Source organism: Sorex araneus, chromosome 2, assembly GCF_027595985.1.
Source record: "Sorex araneus isolate mSorAra2 chromosome 2, mSorAra2.pri, whole genome shotgun sequence".
Taxonomy (NCBI): Eukaryota; Metazoa; Chordata; class Mammalia; order Eulipotyphla; family Soricidae; genus Sorex; species Sorex araneus.
The window spans coordinates 225,085,382-225,100,368 of NC_073303.1; the positions used below are offsets into that span (position 1 = coordinate 225,085,382).

General features: G+C 58.3%; 1 protein-coding gene across 1 annotated transcript; it reads left to right on the forward strand.

The window, feature by feature from the left end:
- Nucleotides 1-569: 569 nt before the first annotated feature.
- LOC101542280 (keratin, type II cytoskeletal 5-like) lies at nucleotides 570-13,180 on the forward strand. The gene is made up of 9 exons (XM_055127121.1): nucleotides 570-1,028; nucleotides 2,606-2,814; nucleotides 5,331-5,391; nucleotides 6,054-6,149; nucleotides 8,724-8,888; nucleotides 9,665-9,790; nucleotides 10,402-10,622; nucleotides 11,420-11,454; nucleotides 12,808-13,180. Exons 1-9 carry the CDS (start codon nucleotides 570-572, stop codon nucleotides 13,035-13,037), a joined length of 1,602 nt encoding a protein of 533 aa, XP_054983096.1. The 3' UTR covers nucleotides 13,038-13,180.
- The last annotated feature ends 1,807 nt before the right edge of the window (nucleotides 13,181-14,987 follow it).

The window sequence follows — 14,987 nt, forward strand, 5'->3', positions numbered from 1 at the left end:
GCCTGGAGCCATAGGAAGCTTCCAGAAGCAGGTATAAAGTCACTACCCAGGGCTGCTGCTCAGTGAGGTGACAATGGTGACACTCACGTCTGCCCTGGCAGCCCCAGTCTCAAGCATGAGCATCAAAGGGCAGGGGGCACACAAATCCCAGCTCCGTGGCGGGACCAAGAGGACTTTTCTCCCCAAGGAAGAGGGAGAGCATCATCAGGTGTAGGGCTCAGGGCCGGCCACGGGACAGACCGGAGGCCCAGAGAAGGGGTGGGGGTGTCCCAGCACGTGGCTGAGAAGCAGGTGGGTGGGGGGCCCGGGAGACAGACCTGCCCCGGGCCCAACTCCCCAGGTCCAGTCCTGCCCTGGCGAGGGTGTTCCACGGGATGATTAGTGGGGCAGGGAGACGGGCTGGGGCCAGACATGCCACCGGGGTGAGCTCAGCGAAGTGGTCTTTGATCTCCTCCGGCCAAGCCCAGTTCCCGCACAGGATAAAAGTCAAGGAGAGCGGGCAGAGCCAGGCTCCGGTGACGGCTGACCCCTCGGACGTCTCGATCCTCTCTCGGAGAGCCACTCCCACCATGAGCCAGCGATCGTCCGTCACCATCAAGTCCGGTGGCACCCGGAACTTCAGCGCGTCCTCGGCCAGCCTCATGCCCGGCTGCCGGACCAGCTTCACCTCCTCCTCCGTCTGCCAAGGCGGGAAGAGCTTTGGGGGCGGCTTCGGCACCCGGAGCCTCCACGGCCTCGCGGGCGGCAAGAGAATCTCTGTCAGCGGGGGCTACCACTCCAGCCGGGCCAGCTTTGGGGGTGCTGGATATGGGCTGGGCCTGGGGAGCAGGATGGGGGGCGCCTTCGGTGGCTATGGCATGGGGAATGGGGCAATGTGTGGACCTGGGGGCATCCAGGAGGTGACCGTCAACCAGAGCCTCCTGACGCCCCTGCACCTGGAGATCGACCCCTCGCTCCAGCGGGTGCGGAAGGAGGAGAAGGAGCAGATCAAGACTCTCAACAACAAGTTCGCCTCCTTCATCGACAAGGTGAGCGGTCGGTGGGGTCCCACCCACCAGGCAGCCGAGTCTCAGGGGGGGGGGGGTCAAGGCCTCTATGCTTCGCTGAGGTCCAGGCTGCCACTTACCCGGCCAGCAGTGGTCCTCCAGCTCGCCGGGTGGACAGGGGTTTCCACCCTGTCACAGTAGAAGCAGGAAGAGGTCCAACTTCAGGACTCAGAGGCTTCTGACCCTCTGTAGGGACGTGGCCTTCTCACAGATGGACAGATGTAGAATTAGAACAGTAGGGCGGGCGCAGGTAGGGGAAAGGCGGAGAGACGTGAAAGGCTGTGGGTCAGCTCCCAGGAGAGGGCTGGGCCACTTTCTCCTGCTCTGTCCACCTTCCGCACCAGCCTCCTTAGTCACTTGGGTCTGGCAAGGGGGTGCCCAGCCTTTTCTTTGGACGAGAAGAAAGCTGTGGTTTCAGCTGAGTTCCCACCCATTGCGGGTGGTCCTGCAATGATAAGAAGGACCTTGTGGGGGAGGAAAGTGTCTCCCATGGACCAGCACGGGCCATCTGCCTGGAAAGAGCCAGTTTCAGGGTCTGGGCACCCAGACATTCAGACTGGAGCTCGATGGAGTGACCAGTTACCCGGGCTCTACGTTGGCTCAGGTGCTGGGTGTCACCTCAAGGCTCTGGACGCTGAGGTGTCTGCAGGCCTAGAAGCCCCTCCTGAGACCCAGAACTCAAACTTGCCCAGGAAGACCCAGAGGTGGCAGCTCTTCCCCTCTTCACCCTGTGTCATCCCACTTGGCCTGGGGTTTGCACCATCAGACATGAGGGTGCCAGGAGCCTGGCTCTGGGGTCTTTATCTCTCTTGGCGCACGCGCAGGAGACGGGGCAGCCCAGGGCTGGGATGAGAGCAGGCCTGGGGCCAGCACTGCCAGCCTCCCTCTGGTGATGGGAGACTCCCTGGGCGGGGAGAGTGGCAGATGCCGGGAAGGAGGATAAGGAGCACTGTTCTGGCTCCCTGTTCTCAGAGGCCGCGTGTGTCCAGACACCTCCGAGTGGAGGGCACGGGGGTAGGGAGAGCGTTCGCACACCCAGCCGCTGCCCCGGCAATGAGGGGAAACCCAAGGAGTCGCTCACCACAGCAACGGGAGCAGGGCGCGTGGGAGGTTGCCCAGCTGGCAGGGCACATGATGGAATCAGGCGTCGGTGACTTCCAAGGGGACCACACAGTGACCTGTTCCGGGCAGCCCCGGAGGGTGGGCCACCAAATCCCAATTTGAGGTCTAGAGAAATCACATCCGGGAGAAAGTAAATATATAACATTTTCTCCCAAGAACTCCCGCCCCCTCCTTGGGAGTCGCACTCACGCCTTCGTGAACTAGGTGCCTTCCTGCCAGGCATCCTCTGGGTGTCCTGGGGCCACTGCACAGCACCGGCTTAGCCCCCTGTGCTCCGGCTCTTCTGACGAGGAAGGTGGGGAGCCTGCCACAGGGCCCGGGCACGTCATGGGCTGGGAGGTGTGCAGGGGGGGATCTGTCTCCCTCCAAGGCCTGAGCCCCCCACCACTGCAAGACTACTTGGAAGCCCTCACAGCCTCCCTCTCTGGCCGGGCCAGGTGCGCTTCCTGGAGCAGCAGAACAAGGTCCTGGAGACGAAATGGAGCCTCCTGCAGGAGCACAAAACCACCAGGGCCAACTTGGAGCCCATGTTCGAGTCTTACATCAGCACCCTGCGGCGGCAGCTGGACTGCCTGGGCGGAGAGCGCTCCAGGCTGGAGACGGAGCTGAAGAACACGCAGGACGTGGTGGAGGACTTCAAGAACAAGTGAGTGCACCCAGGCCTTCCCCAGGGCTCCCCGAGAGGGCCCCGGCCGAGGGGGGCAGCACACGTGCTGAAGCAGGATACGAACCAGACTTAGAAGTGGAAGGGGGGGGCTGGAGCGATAGCACAGTGGGTAGGGCATTTGCCTTGCACACAGACTATCCGGGTTCGATTCCCAGCATCCCATATGGTCCCCCGAGCACCGCCAGGAGTAATTTCTGAGTGCTTGAGCCCAGATTAACCCCTGTGCATCGCTGGGTGTGACCCAAAAAGGAATAAAGAGTGGAAGGAGACAGGGTCCCTGCAGTGCAGAGGCACCAGGGTTATGGATGGGAGTGAAGAACACACAGGAGAGAGGACGATGCACCAAGCAACCACCACACAGACCAGGCATGCAAAGCACAGCCTGTGAAATGGGGACTCCCCACCCCCCACTGGCTCAACCCACGCCCATTGCTGATTTACCGGAGGCTCAGGCAGCCACTCAGCCCTGGCCAAGAGATGTGCAGAAAGCCAATAGAGATATATCTGCTGCAGTCTCAGGGACACACACACACACACACACACACACACACACACACACTGCTAAACATAATGGTACGCCTGTGCCTCTTGGCACATTTAATTTTTTATTTCATTGTTCTGATTTCATCCAAATCATCTCGTTCCAGACCAAGTAAGTGACTTGATAGGGAGCTTCGGATTCTGTTTGTCTGTGGCAGGGAGCTTCAGGCTGGAAAGTTCCATCTGTAGCTAATCACGTTCAAACTGATTGAGATGGAACCATATGTAGAATTCAATTCCTTGGTCCCGTTAGCCACCATTGAGTGCGTTTCAAGTGTTCAGCAGTCACACACTGCAAATGGGTCCCTCGGTAAGCACAGGTGCAGAGCATTTCCATAGCACAGAAAGGCCTCATGGAAGCATTTAAAATTTGAAGTCGGGGGCTAGAGCGATAGCACAGCGGGTAGGGCGTTTGCCTTGCTCGCAGCCAACCCAGGTTCGATTCCCAACATCCCATATGGTCCCCCGAGCACCACCAGGGGTGATTCCTAAGTGCATGAACTAGGACTAACCCCTGTGCATCGTCGGGTGTGACCCAAAGAGAAAAAAAAAATCTCATAAATTGATGGAGTTAGAATGTGGACTCAGTTGACCTCAAGAGAACAAATCTCTCTGAGCCCCCAGCTCCTTGCCCTGTTAAAAAAAGATATTGATAGTGCCACATCACAAAGGTTGGGGTTGAGAATTAAGTCAAAACTTGTACATAAAATGCTTGGTAGGATCCCTGAAGCGTGGCGTGTAGCATAGAATTGGCAATTTGGGCATCTTTGTGCAAAAACAAACAAAAGAAACAAGTGCAAATGGATCATTTGTGATACGTACGCAAATATGGGATAACAGTGTTTCAGTCTAAGAGGGCTTCCTGAAGGAGGAGACTAATGTTCGATATTGAGAAGGGAGGCGGCCCAGGGGAGGAGTGTGGGTTCTGTTGGCATGTGCTGCTGGTGAGTCACTGTGCTGCTCTGTGGCAGACACATAAAGGTCCTGCCTGGGGCTGAGGGATGCCTGCCCTCTGGCAAAGACAGTACACAGGGAACGGGTGGCATGGCTCTAGAGCAAGGGAAAAGAGGAAAGGAGACCGTGTTCAGTCCCCAGGGCACCCCGGTGGGGGCACTCGGGCCCCACAGACAGCACGGGCACCGGGCAGCACGGGCTGGACAGCTCCTGTCTTTCCTTGTGAGGTACTGGACTCAGTCCCGGGTACTGTGTTACCCGCCTTCCAGACCCTTGAGACCTGCCAGGAGTGGCCCTGGTTGACCCCAAACACGGCAGGAGGCAACCACAATAGCAAATGGAAGGAGGTGGGGGGTCTCCCTGGCCACACACACTATGTAGTACCCTACTTTGTGGTCTTGCAAGAACAAGTATTGAGGCAGAGAGGATCAGGCGGGGAGTGGGTCACCTAAAGACTTCCTGGAGGTCCGTGGGTGAGGGGCACCCCACCTGCCTCTCGGGGACAGGTGGGCAGTGGGGTTGCCATTCAGAGGCAACGTAAAGCAGCAGTGAGCTGAAAGGGGCTCCTGTTGGCCTAAAGATGCTCCCGGCCTGCTGCTCCTGAGGCTGTGACCTGTGCGGCTCTGGGAGGGCACGGGGGTCTGGGAGAGCCACCTGAACCCTTCTCTCAGCCCTCCCCTCAGGGGCCAGTGTGGCTTATAGAGGAGGTGTGCCTGCCCCTCGCTGGCCCCAGAATTCATGCTAGGGAGCCACAGTGCCGTAAAGCCACCTCAGCAGGAACAGGGGTCACTCTGTGCTTTGGGGGCCCAGGGTTGGGGTTTGTGGAGCAGAAGGGGTTGGAAGAAGGACTTGGAAAGGGGAGGGGGACACCACCTGTTCAACAAGCAGGTGATGCGGTAGCAGCAGTTTTCCGGGTCAGCCCCGAGACCCACCCAGCCTGCCTGCTTCCACCCCACCAGCCCCCATGCCCGGCTCCCCTCACTTCTGGACCCTTCCTGCAGGTACGAAGAGGAAATCAACAGACGCACGGCGGCAGAGAATGAATTTGTGATGCTCAAGAAGGTAAGGCCACAGAGGTGCTCCCTCCTTACCCCAGGGCCGGCCAGCGCCTCTGGGCGTGCCAGCTGCCACGTTAGCCAGGGACCCTGCCCTCAGGGCTTGGGCTAAGCTGGGCGGCCAGTCTGGAAGAAGATTTCACCACAAAGGTGTAGAAAGGTGGGTTCAGGGAGGTTTAGTTGCCCAGTTACCCAGATCACCGGGGGTCCAGGGGTCCAGACCCCACCTGGAAATCTCCACCTGGAAATCTCCATGCACCCTTGCGCCATGAAGGTGGGTGTGGGGGAGGGGATGGGTCTCTGGGACAGGAAGTTGGGTTCAGGAAGGGCGGCACAAATAGGGGTCAGCTGCCAGGGCCTAGAAGCCTGGAACACCGCCAAGCGAGAGCAGAGAGCAGAGAAGTGGCACTGAGCTATGGAGGCAGATCTCGGGGAGAGGCAAAGGCGGGCACAGAGGGGCCCGGGGTGGCGGAGCTTTCGGACCTCTTCCAGCTGGTAGCGGCTCATGAGCCCGGGGGTCTTCCTTGAGAGCCGGGTCCTCACCCAGTGTGGACCCGGACCACAGTCAGGGCCCGAGCTTGTTCTGGGAGCTGAAGTTCTCCCCAGACTCGCGGGCAGAGGAGCCGGCAGCCAGGGCAGGGCGGCACTCACAGAACGTTCTCTGTCCAGGACGTGGACGCCGCCTACATGAACAAGGTGGAGCTGGAGGCCAAGGTGGATGCCCTGATGGACGAGATCAACTTCCTGAGGGCTTTCTTCGAGGCGGTAAGTGATGCCTGAGACCCCCTCCAAAGAGCTGGAGCTGGGGGGTCTCATACTGGCCTCAGAGACTGAGCCCTAACTGAGCCCTCTTTGTCGTCCCTCACCCCACCCTTCCTGGTCGGGCTTCACGGAGCAGCTGCTGCTGCTCCCGCCAAAGGAGAAAACAGGACAGCTGCTAGGTCAAGGCTAGGTCAAGGTCACAGGAGACATTCAGCCTGGACTGACCTGGTAGTTTCTGTCAAAGAGACAACCGAACTGCTGGCCACTGCGTTAGGTGGGACTTCTGCATCCATTCCTGAGCTGGACTGGGGGGTACAGCTCAGGTGTCCCGAGAAGCACAGGACACAACTGCCCATCTCCCCTGCAGACAGGCTTTGTCCCCTTTGTCGTACTTGTTCCCGTCCTGCGGTTAAGAAGGTGGGACACAATTCCACCTCAAAATTACTGGAGTTTCTAATACGTGGAGGAGACAGCATGAAATGAGTCAAAGAATGAACTGTACCCTTTTAGCCCCCTTAGGGACAGCGGAGAAGGCAGATCAGAGGTGGGTGACCCTTGAAGAGGCTCTGGAAGGATTGAGGATGTGAGCCAGGTTTGGGAGAAGCGGGGAGGTACTAGCCAGCCTGATGGGGAAGCAGAAATGCTCCTGTTAAGGGTTTAAGCCCAAGGAGGCCCAGGGGGCTAGAGCCTTTATTAGAGGGCATCAACTGTGCCAGGCACACGTTTTCTGCCAGGTAGCCTACAAAGATGATAGTCTTATTGGATCTATTTCGTCACTGCCACTGTCATCCCATTGTTGGTCGATTTATTCGAGCGGGCACCAGTAACGTCTCTATTACACTCAGCCCTGAGATTTTAGCAGCCTCTCCTTACTCCTCTTTCCCAACCATTGGAGGCTGTTTTAGGGTCAGGGGAATGAGACCTATCATTACTGTTTTTGGCATATCGAATACGCCACGGGTAGCTTAGTAGCTTGCCAGGCTTTCCTAGAGGTATGCATATATATTTTACTGTATTTTGGGATATGAATACGCCATGGGGAGCTTGCAAGTCTCTTATTTCATACCTAATAGAATTTTTGTCAAGAATCGAAGCTGGGTTCTGGGCCTTCAGGTGGGTTGTTTGACCATCCCAATTCCCACAAGGGACCAAGAGACCCCATTTTCTTGTTATGTTTTTGTTTGGAGGCCATACCTGGCAGTGCTCAGGGTTGACTCCTGACTCTGTGCTCAGGGATCCCTCCTGGTGGGTTCTGGGGATCGTATGTGGTGTCGGGGATCAAACCCGGGTCAGCCGCATGTGAGGCAAGTTCCCTACCTCCTGTACTATCTCTCTGGTCAGGAAAGCTCCCATTTTTTCTGCTACTTCAAGACTAACACCTGCTGAGGTGACGGCTTCTAATTCTGAATTAGCCAGGAGCCTACCAATCCCCAGGGCAGAGACCCTCCTGCAAATGGACAGGGTAAAGCAATGGTTCATAAAGACAAGAAATTTGACTTAGATTTGTGCTTTGAGTCAGTGACTCTTGAATTTTACAGATCCTCAGAATATTCTAAATGCCAATTTTGATTTGATGTCTAAGGCGATATCCCAAGTATTACATTTCCAACCTGCCAATGCTGCTAGACTGGGTCACATTTTGAGGATATAAACTCCAGTTTAGGGCTGCTGAAACTTCTCCCAGCCATGACCTCTTTTTGCCTGAGATGACCCCACAGGAACAGCACTGCCACAAAGCCCTCAGGATTACTACAGGGTTGGTTTAGAATTCATTTTTGGTCTGATTTTTGGTCACTGGGCTTTCAGAAACCTTTCATTGTTGCCAAATTGTTCACGAACTTCCCCACTCCCTCACCTATTTAGATCCTATAGTGGGTCTTGACCTATAGTTTAAGAAGGCAGGTTCTAGAAAATTCTGAAGAGTGACCACTAATAGATGAATTGCGGATTCACTATCTCACAGTTCATTGTATGTTGACATGTGAACAGTAATCTCACAGAGGAGGCACTAGAACCCCCACTGAGATACATGTCAAACCTTCTCACAGATTCCAGAAGCGGCCTGAGGCCCTTTCTACAGTTTGGGGTGATTTCCGTTTTCCATCCAGAGTTTCTCCACCCTGTCCTGAGATGCAGGGTGAAGTCACCATGGAACACAGAAGAATGTGCTGTCTCCTTCTGCCTCCATTTCCTTCACAAGATGATTTCTTTATTTGGTGTGAAATAGTGCATTTTCTTAGAACATGGGACACTGCTACAGTGACAGGTCATAGCAGACACGAGGCCACCTTGACAGTGGGGTGCCTTCTGCAGAGCCTAGTCGAGCCCCCCTTTCAGCTGCTCCTTTCCTGCAGATAAGCACATGATGCAGAATGGGTGTCAACTCGGAGACCCCCGAATGGCCTTCCCAGCCTTCTCATACTTAAGCACAATGCTCCACCACATGTGTGGGTCCTGAGGATCTGGTCACAGAGCCTAAATATGATGGTGGGCACATACATGTAAATACACATATAGTACACACACACACACACACACACACACTGCTCTAGTTATCCCTTTTTGTACCCATCACAGGAGCTGTCTCAGCTGCAGGCCCAGATCTCAGAAACCTCCGTGGTCTTGTCCATGGACAACAACCGCAAGCTGGACCTGGACAGCATCATCTCTGAGGTCAAGGCCCAGTATGAGGACATCGCCAACCGCAGCAGGGCCGAGGCTGAGTCCTGGTACCAGACCAAGGTGAGAGCTCGAGGTCAATTCATGAAACGGTCTGGCCAAGCTGGGATTGCTAAGGCCAATTCCTTGAGAGTCTTGTCTGTGGATAACGCAGTCTGATGGGCTCAACAGGATTGGAGTATGGATTGAGACTGACCCTCCAACCTGAGCACTCCCTAGAGAGCACCAGCAGAACTTGGGGAAATGCAAGACAGGAGATAATCAGGCCATCTCTCAGGGCGAGGATGGACACTCTTCTAGTGGCCTGAAAGCAAGTCTGAAAGTAGAGTTCTGGCCCCCGGGACCAACGGGAGAGAAAGGGTGGGCCCAAGGCACATTTAACCTCCTGGATCCAGATGAAAGAAGTAAATTGACTGAGGGTGCGAGATTTCAGTGGGGTTGGAGGGGCAAAGATTGAACATGGGCCATAGAATGAGATTGTCCAGGTTGGAGTAATCACTCAGTTAAAGCCATTGGGGACAGGGGGTGTGGAGCCAAGAGAAGCAAACTCTAAGGGACTGAAAAATTAGGATGTTGGGGATGGGAGCAGATGCTGAGTTTGTGACGGTGAGAGTGTGGGTCTGGGAGGAAACTGAGGAAGAGGAGAGAAAGCCCAGATCCAGGAAAAAAGAGGTCACAGTGGGTGGAGAGTGCGAGGCTCCGCCAAGGGGCACCGTGGCTGGATTCAGGGGAGAACCGTGGGTGGGGGCCAGGGATGCGACTCCAGGCCCAGCCACGTGACTGCCCGCTCTCCTTTGCCCGTCCTGCCCCGCCCCTGCCTCCTGCATCTCCTTCCCCAGTACGAGGAGCTGCAGCGGTCGGCCGGCCAGCACGGGGACGACCTTCGCACCACCAAGATGGAGATCTCGGAGCTGAACAGGATGATGCAGAGACTGCGCTCCGAGATCGACAACCTGAAGAAGCAGGTGAGGCCACGCTGCCCTGACCAGCCCGCACAGAGGGCACCCTGGCTGAAAGAGGGACATCCAGGAACACAGACATGCGGCCAATTCCTCGAGGCTCTTGTCTGTGGACAATGCAGCCTGATGGGCTCCAAGGGATCAGAATACAGTGCTCTCCAACCTGAGCACTCCCTAGAGAGTACCAGCGGAACCCAGGGGTATGGCAAGGCAGGAGGGGGTCAGGCCATCTCTCAGGGTGAGGATGGACACTCCTCTAGTAGCCTGAAAGCAGGACCCAGAGGCCAGGACCTTCTTCTAAGGTTTGGCCAGTATCTGTTCCACCAGCAAAGTTCTGTTCCTGGGAGGCAAGTGAGCAAAAGCTTGACTTGCTTTGCTCACCTCGTAGCCAGAGAAGCCCCCCTCTCCCCATGCCCCGAATCAAGCTCTCCAACCTGAACACCTCCCAGAATATCTAAGGGAAATGGAGAACCACTTGGTTGTTAAATTTAGTTGCTGAATCTCCGACCTCTGGCATGAAATCCATTTCGGGAAATGCTCGCCTGTTCCTGCCCTAAAGCCCATGTCTTCCGGCATTCTCTGTGGACCATATCGCAAACCCCCACGTCCCCCTGCAGTGCTCCACCCTCCAGAATGCCATCGCCGACGCAGAGCAGCGCGGGGAGCTGGCCCTCAAGGATGCCAGGAACAAGCTGGCCGAGCTGGAGGAGGCGCTGCAGAAGGCCAAGCAGGACATGGCACGGCAGCTGCGCGAGTACCAGGAGCTAATGAACGTCAAGCTGGCCCTGGACATGGAGATCGCCACCTACCGCAAGCTGCTGGAGGGAGAGGAGTGCAGGTGGGCAGCCGTCCCCCTCCGCGGCACAGGGACACCAGCAGAGCCAGAGAGCAAGAGCCCCACCATGCCAGGCCCAGAGAGACTTCCCAGGCAGCTGGCCAGGAGACAGTACAGTGGTCAGGGCACGTGTCTGACCCACATACAACCCCCAGCACCCTGGCTTCAAAGGACCCAGTCCCTGGCTTCCCAGGACCCAAGCACATCGAACACCCTTCGCCCCCACAGTTGGCAGAATATCAGCAGGTGGCCCCAGGCTCCCTGAACACCATTTGGGGGTCCAAAATTCCAGGGCAGAAAGACGCCTGGTAAGAGTCTCATCCACAGCTCCTGTTGGGTACAGAGCAGGGGCCAGGGGCCAACGGTGTCAGGGGAGGTGGGCGGAGCTTACTGGACAGTCATTGCCGACCCTGGGACAAGTGAAGCCATCCTTGGGATAAGCCTCAGGGATCTTCAATCTGCCTCTCTTCTTGGATAGCACGACCCCCTCTCTCCCTTGCTCCCCATTTCTCTCTATTTTGTCCTGCCTCCTTCCAGCCGTGTCTGCACCACCTCACATTACCCCCAAAGCCAATAAGATGAACAAAGCTGCTGGTGGCACCCATGGGCAAGCTAGTGGGCATGCCAGGGGACCCATGGGCGTGCTGGTGGCACCCGTGGTGTGTTGGTGGTACCCTGTGGACATGCTCGTGGCACCCATGGGTGTGCCGACATCCATGAATGTGCTGGTGGTTGAATACAAAGACCAGGACCCTTCAGTCCTCAGCAAACCAAATCTCTCTCTCTCCCCACCACCACAGACTCACTGGAGAAGGCGTCGGGCCTGTGAACATCTGTGAGTAAACGTCTTGGGGTGATGGGAAAGTGGGAGACAAAGTGGATGCTGACGCCTCACTAATGAGCAAAAAATGAACTCGCTGGGGCCAGGATGTCATTGAGATCCTCCAAGGGGTCCCTCCGAGACCCTTTCCCCCACCCCCTGCACAGTCAGGAGAGACTGTGGGGTCCCACCTTCCCCGCTGCGACAGACCCAGTGAGGGGGCCCTGGAGAAGCGGGTGTCTGTCTGCACCTCTGAGTGCTCAGTCGGCTCTGGTAGGAACCCAGACTGAGGAGGGACCTTAGGCCAGCCGTGAACTGACCGCCAGGGACTCAGTTCCCAGGAGCCAGCCTGGGAGGAACCAGCAGGGCTGTGGGGGTCTCAGAATTTGGGGAGAGGGGGCGGGGTGGCACCCAGCAGCCCTAGTCCCACATGAGCAGTGAGAGCTTCTGGGGTGGGGGAGGGGAGGGAAGCTGCAGTAGCTTGAAACCCACCCACAGTAGCAGCAGCTTCCTCTGGGGCGCTGGAGGGGAGGAGGAGGAGGCATATGTGGGTGGTCTCCCCCCCCCCCCCCCCCCCCCCCCCCCGCTCAAAGGAGAGGGGACTTCCAACCCCAACCAAGTAGTTCCTTTAGATGCCTCCCCGGCCATTCTGGGCTGGCAGGGAAGAGAAGAAGGAGCACAGAGTGGGGGAGTTCGTTTCCGCCAGGTGTACCCGGGGGGTGGGGGGTTGGGGGCCTCCATTCGTTCCTGCGGAAAGTGGGGGAGGTGGGCTAGGAAGTCCCTCAGGCCCACACAGGTCCTGCGGGGAAACCTCGGCAAAGTGTCCTGGGCAGAAGGGAGGTGCACGGGGAGGGGAGCCTGCCCCTGGCCCCCGGGGAGTGGGGAGATTCTTACCCCACTCCAGGGAGCCACCCCAGCTCTGGCAGGAACCGCGCCGCGCGCTGCCCCGTGTCTCCCCGGGACTCGCATTGCGCTATGCCCTGCGTCTCCTGGGACCCCGCAGCGCGCTGTGCCGTGCATCTCCCGGGGACCCCGCAGCGTGCTGTCCTGTGCGTCTCCCGGAACCCCGCAGCGCGCTGTGCCGTGCGTCTCCCGGGGACCCGCAGCGCGCTGTGCCGTGCGTCTCCCCGGGACCCGCAGCGCGCTGTCCCGTGCGTCTCCCGGGACCCCGCAGCGCGCTGTGCCGTGCGTCTCCCGGGGACCCGCAGGGCGCTGTGCCGTGCGTCTCCCGGGACCCCGCAGCGCGCTGTGCCGTGCGTCTCCCGGGACCCCGCAGCGCGCTGTGCCGTGCGTCTCCCGGGACCCCGCAGCGCGCTGTGCCGTGCGTCTCCCGGGGACCCGCAGCGCTCTCCTGTGTGTCTCCCGCAGCCGTGGTCTCCTCCTCGTGCGGCAGCAGCGGCTACAGCGCGGGCGGCAGCGGCTACAGCGCGGGCGGCGGCCTCTGTGCGGGCGGCGGCGGCTTCAGCAGCGGCTTCGGCGGCGGCATGTGCGGCGGCGGCGGCTTCAGCTCCAACAGCAGCCGCAGCAGCATGGGCAGCAGCTCCAGCATGCGCGTCGTGACCAAGACGTCGTCCACCAAGAAGAGTTACCGGAGCTAAAGAGCACCCCGCACCGCGCTCTTCCCCACGCTGGCTGCTCCCAGCCCGTCTGGGACACCCCCAGTTCCTCAGATCTGCGCTTTCTTTGCCTGACCGACACCTGCATGCACAACCCCGCCGCAGAGGGTCCCGGGGCAGGTGGCCTGGCGTGTCCCTCTTGCTCCACACAGGGCCCCAAGGAGGAGCCCCATCCACCGCGAATCCCAGAGTTCAGCCGAGGCTGCTGACACTGGCCTCGCTGCGCAGGTCCAGACCTGGCTGGGTAGGGCTCGGACCCTCGGAGCGTCCTTCACCTCCTTTGGGACCCGGGTCTCTCTGTGTGACTCCAGGCCTTCCGTGGGGCTTAGAAGGAGCATGGTGCTTCGGGGAGGCTGAGAGCGGGGCAGGCCAGAGATGTCCATGTCCCAGAGATGTCCAGGGCTGTCCTTTCTCCCCCACACAGGGGGTGACTGAAGGCCCCACGCAGGCCCCCCATGCCCCCCGGAAAGGTGGCCGGCCTTGCCCACACCTTGCCTCCTTCCTCCTCATCCTTACCCCAGGCTCCCGCCCCCTACACACGCTCCTCAATAGGAAGTGTGAGTGAGAAATCCATCTTCTTGAGAATAGCCAACCAACTCTTGATTGAGTCATTCTGGAATGGAAGGATTTTATCCAGGAGCCCCAAAGTTCTTCGTGGCCTGGGGACACAGGAAATGTTAGTTCGGAGCCCACCTTGCCCGTCTGCGTTATTGAAGGCAAGGCTAGAATGGCAGACCCCAGAAAGGTTCATGTGATGATTGGGGAGGATGGGCAGGGACCCCCAAAACTGGAGCAGAGGCGGGAGGACCCATCCGAAGTCCAGGTCATACTGGCTCTTCCCCCGGGTCTCCAGGGCACTTTTCTGGAAACTTTCCTTCCTTCCCACCTCTTCCTTTGCTTATTCCTTCTCTTTCTCACCCTCCTCCATTTCACCTGTTTCTCCTCTCAACCCACCTGCTCGCCAACCCTACCCTTCTGCCTAGCCCCCCCACCCCAATTCTTCCTGCTCAGCTAGTTTATATTCCATCCTCTCTCCTGACTCTCCCTGTCTCTCTTCCCATGCCTGCAAGGCCTGAGACACAGGTTTGCCTGGCCCCAGCCGAGGTGGACCCCAAGACAGTGCACCTACTGCCCTGCCCCGGGCAAGCCTGGGAGAGCTGAGGGGGGTGGACTAGAGCTAACAAGTGTCTTTGTGCCTGCCCTGGCCACTTCGTCCTGCCTGCCTGTTCCTGAGACAGCTTCAATAAAATGCCACCAAGCACTCTCGGTCTGGACTGAGCCTGTGTCCTGTCTCACAGCTGTGACGCTGATGTTTTCGGGAGGAGACATGAATCCAAGCACTCCCCCTCCCAGTTCTGATCCCGAGCATGGGTTCCACTCTGAGAAGCCCAGCAGGGTCCCTGACACCACCCTCTGGCACAGATGTGGTGGCACTGTCCACGGGATCCCCCAGGTCACCTGCAGTTCCCTTTTCCACCTGGCAGGCTTTGCACTGGCTTCCCAGCCCCGGGGCCCAGCTCGTGGCAGGATGACGGTTCTCCTGGCATCCAAAATGGGACCCCATCCACCTCTGCTTCCCACCGGGGCCCAAAGCTTCAACTCTCACCTCCCACGGCCCACCCTTACCTCCCAGAATGCAGGACCCAGGGACAGGGAAAAGAAGAGAGGACATCTCCCCACTCGACTGAGAACTCCGAGAGCAAGGAACAATGATGCCTCGTGTCTTCTCCCAGGAAAGGGTGTGGGAGCAGGGAAGGCCTCAGTGCATGGGGGCAGCCCTGGATTCCCGACCTGCCGTCCCCCTGGGATGGTCACACAGCTGATGCCACCTGCCACAGGCAGGACTCATGGCTCTAGAGCTCCTTCACAGTCCCCACTTGCCTCTCCTGTCTAGTCTGAAGGACTCCTCAGTCATCAGAATCAAAGCGACTG

Excerpts from the sequence above, each read along its gene's own strand:
- LOC101542280 (XM_055127121.1), top strand. The coding sequence starts at position 570 with ATGAGCCAGCGATCGTCCGTCACCATCAAGTCCGGTGGCACCCGGAAC. Across the intron at positions 10,623-11,419 it reads CTGGAGGGAGAGGAGTGCAG|ACTCACTGGAGAAGGCGTCG; the intron begins GTGGGCAGCCGT and ends CCACCACCACAG. Across the intron at positions 11,455-12,807 it reads CGTCGGGCCTGTGAACATCT|CCGTGGTCTCCTCCTCGTGC; the intron begins GTGAGTAAACGT and ends TGTCTCCCGCAG.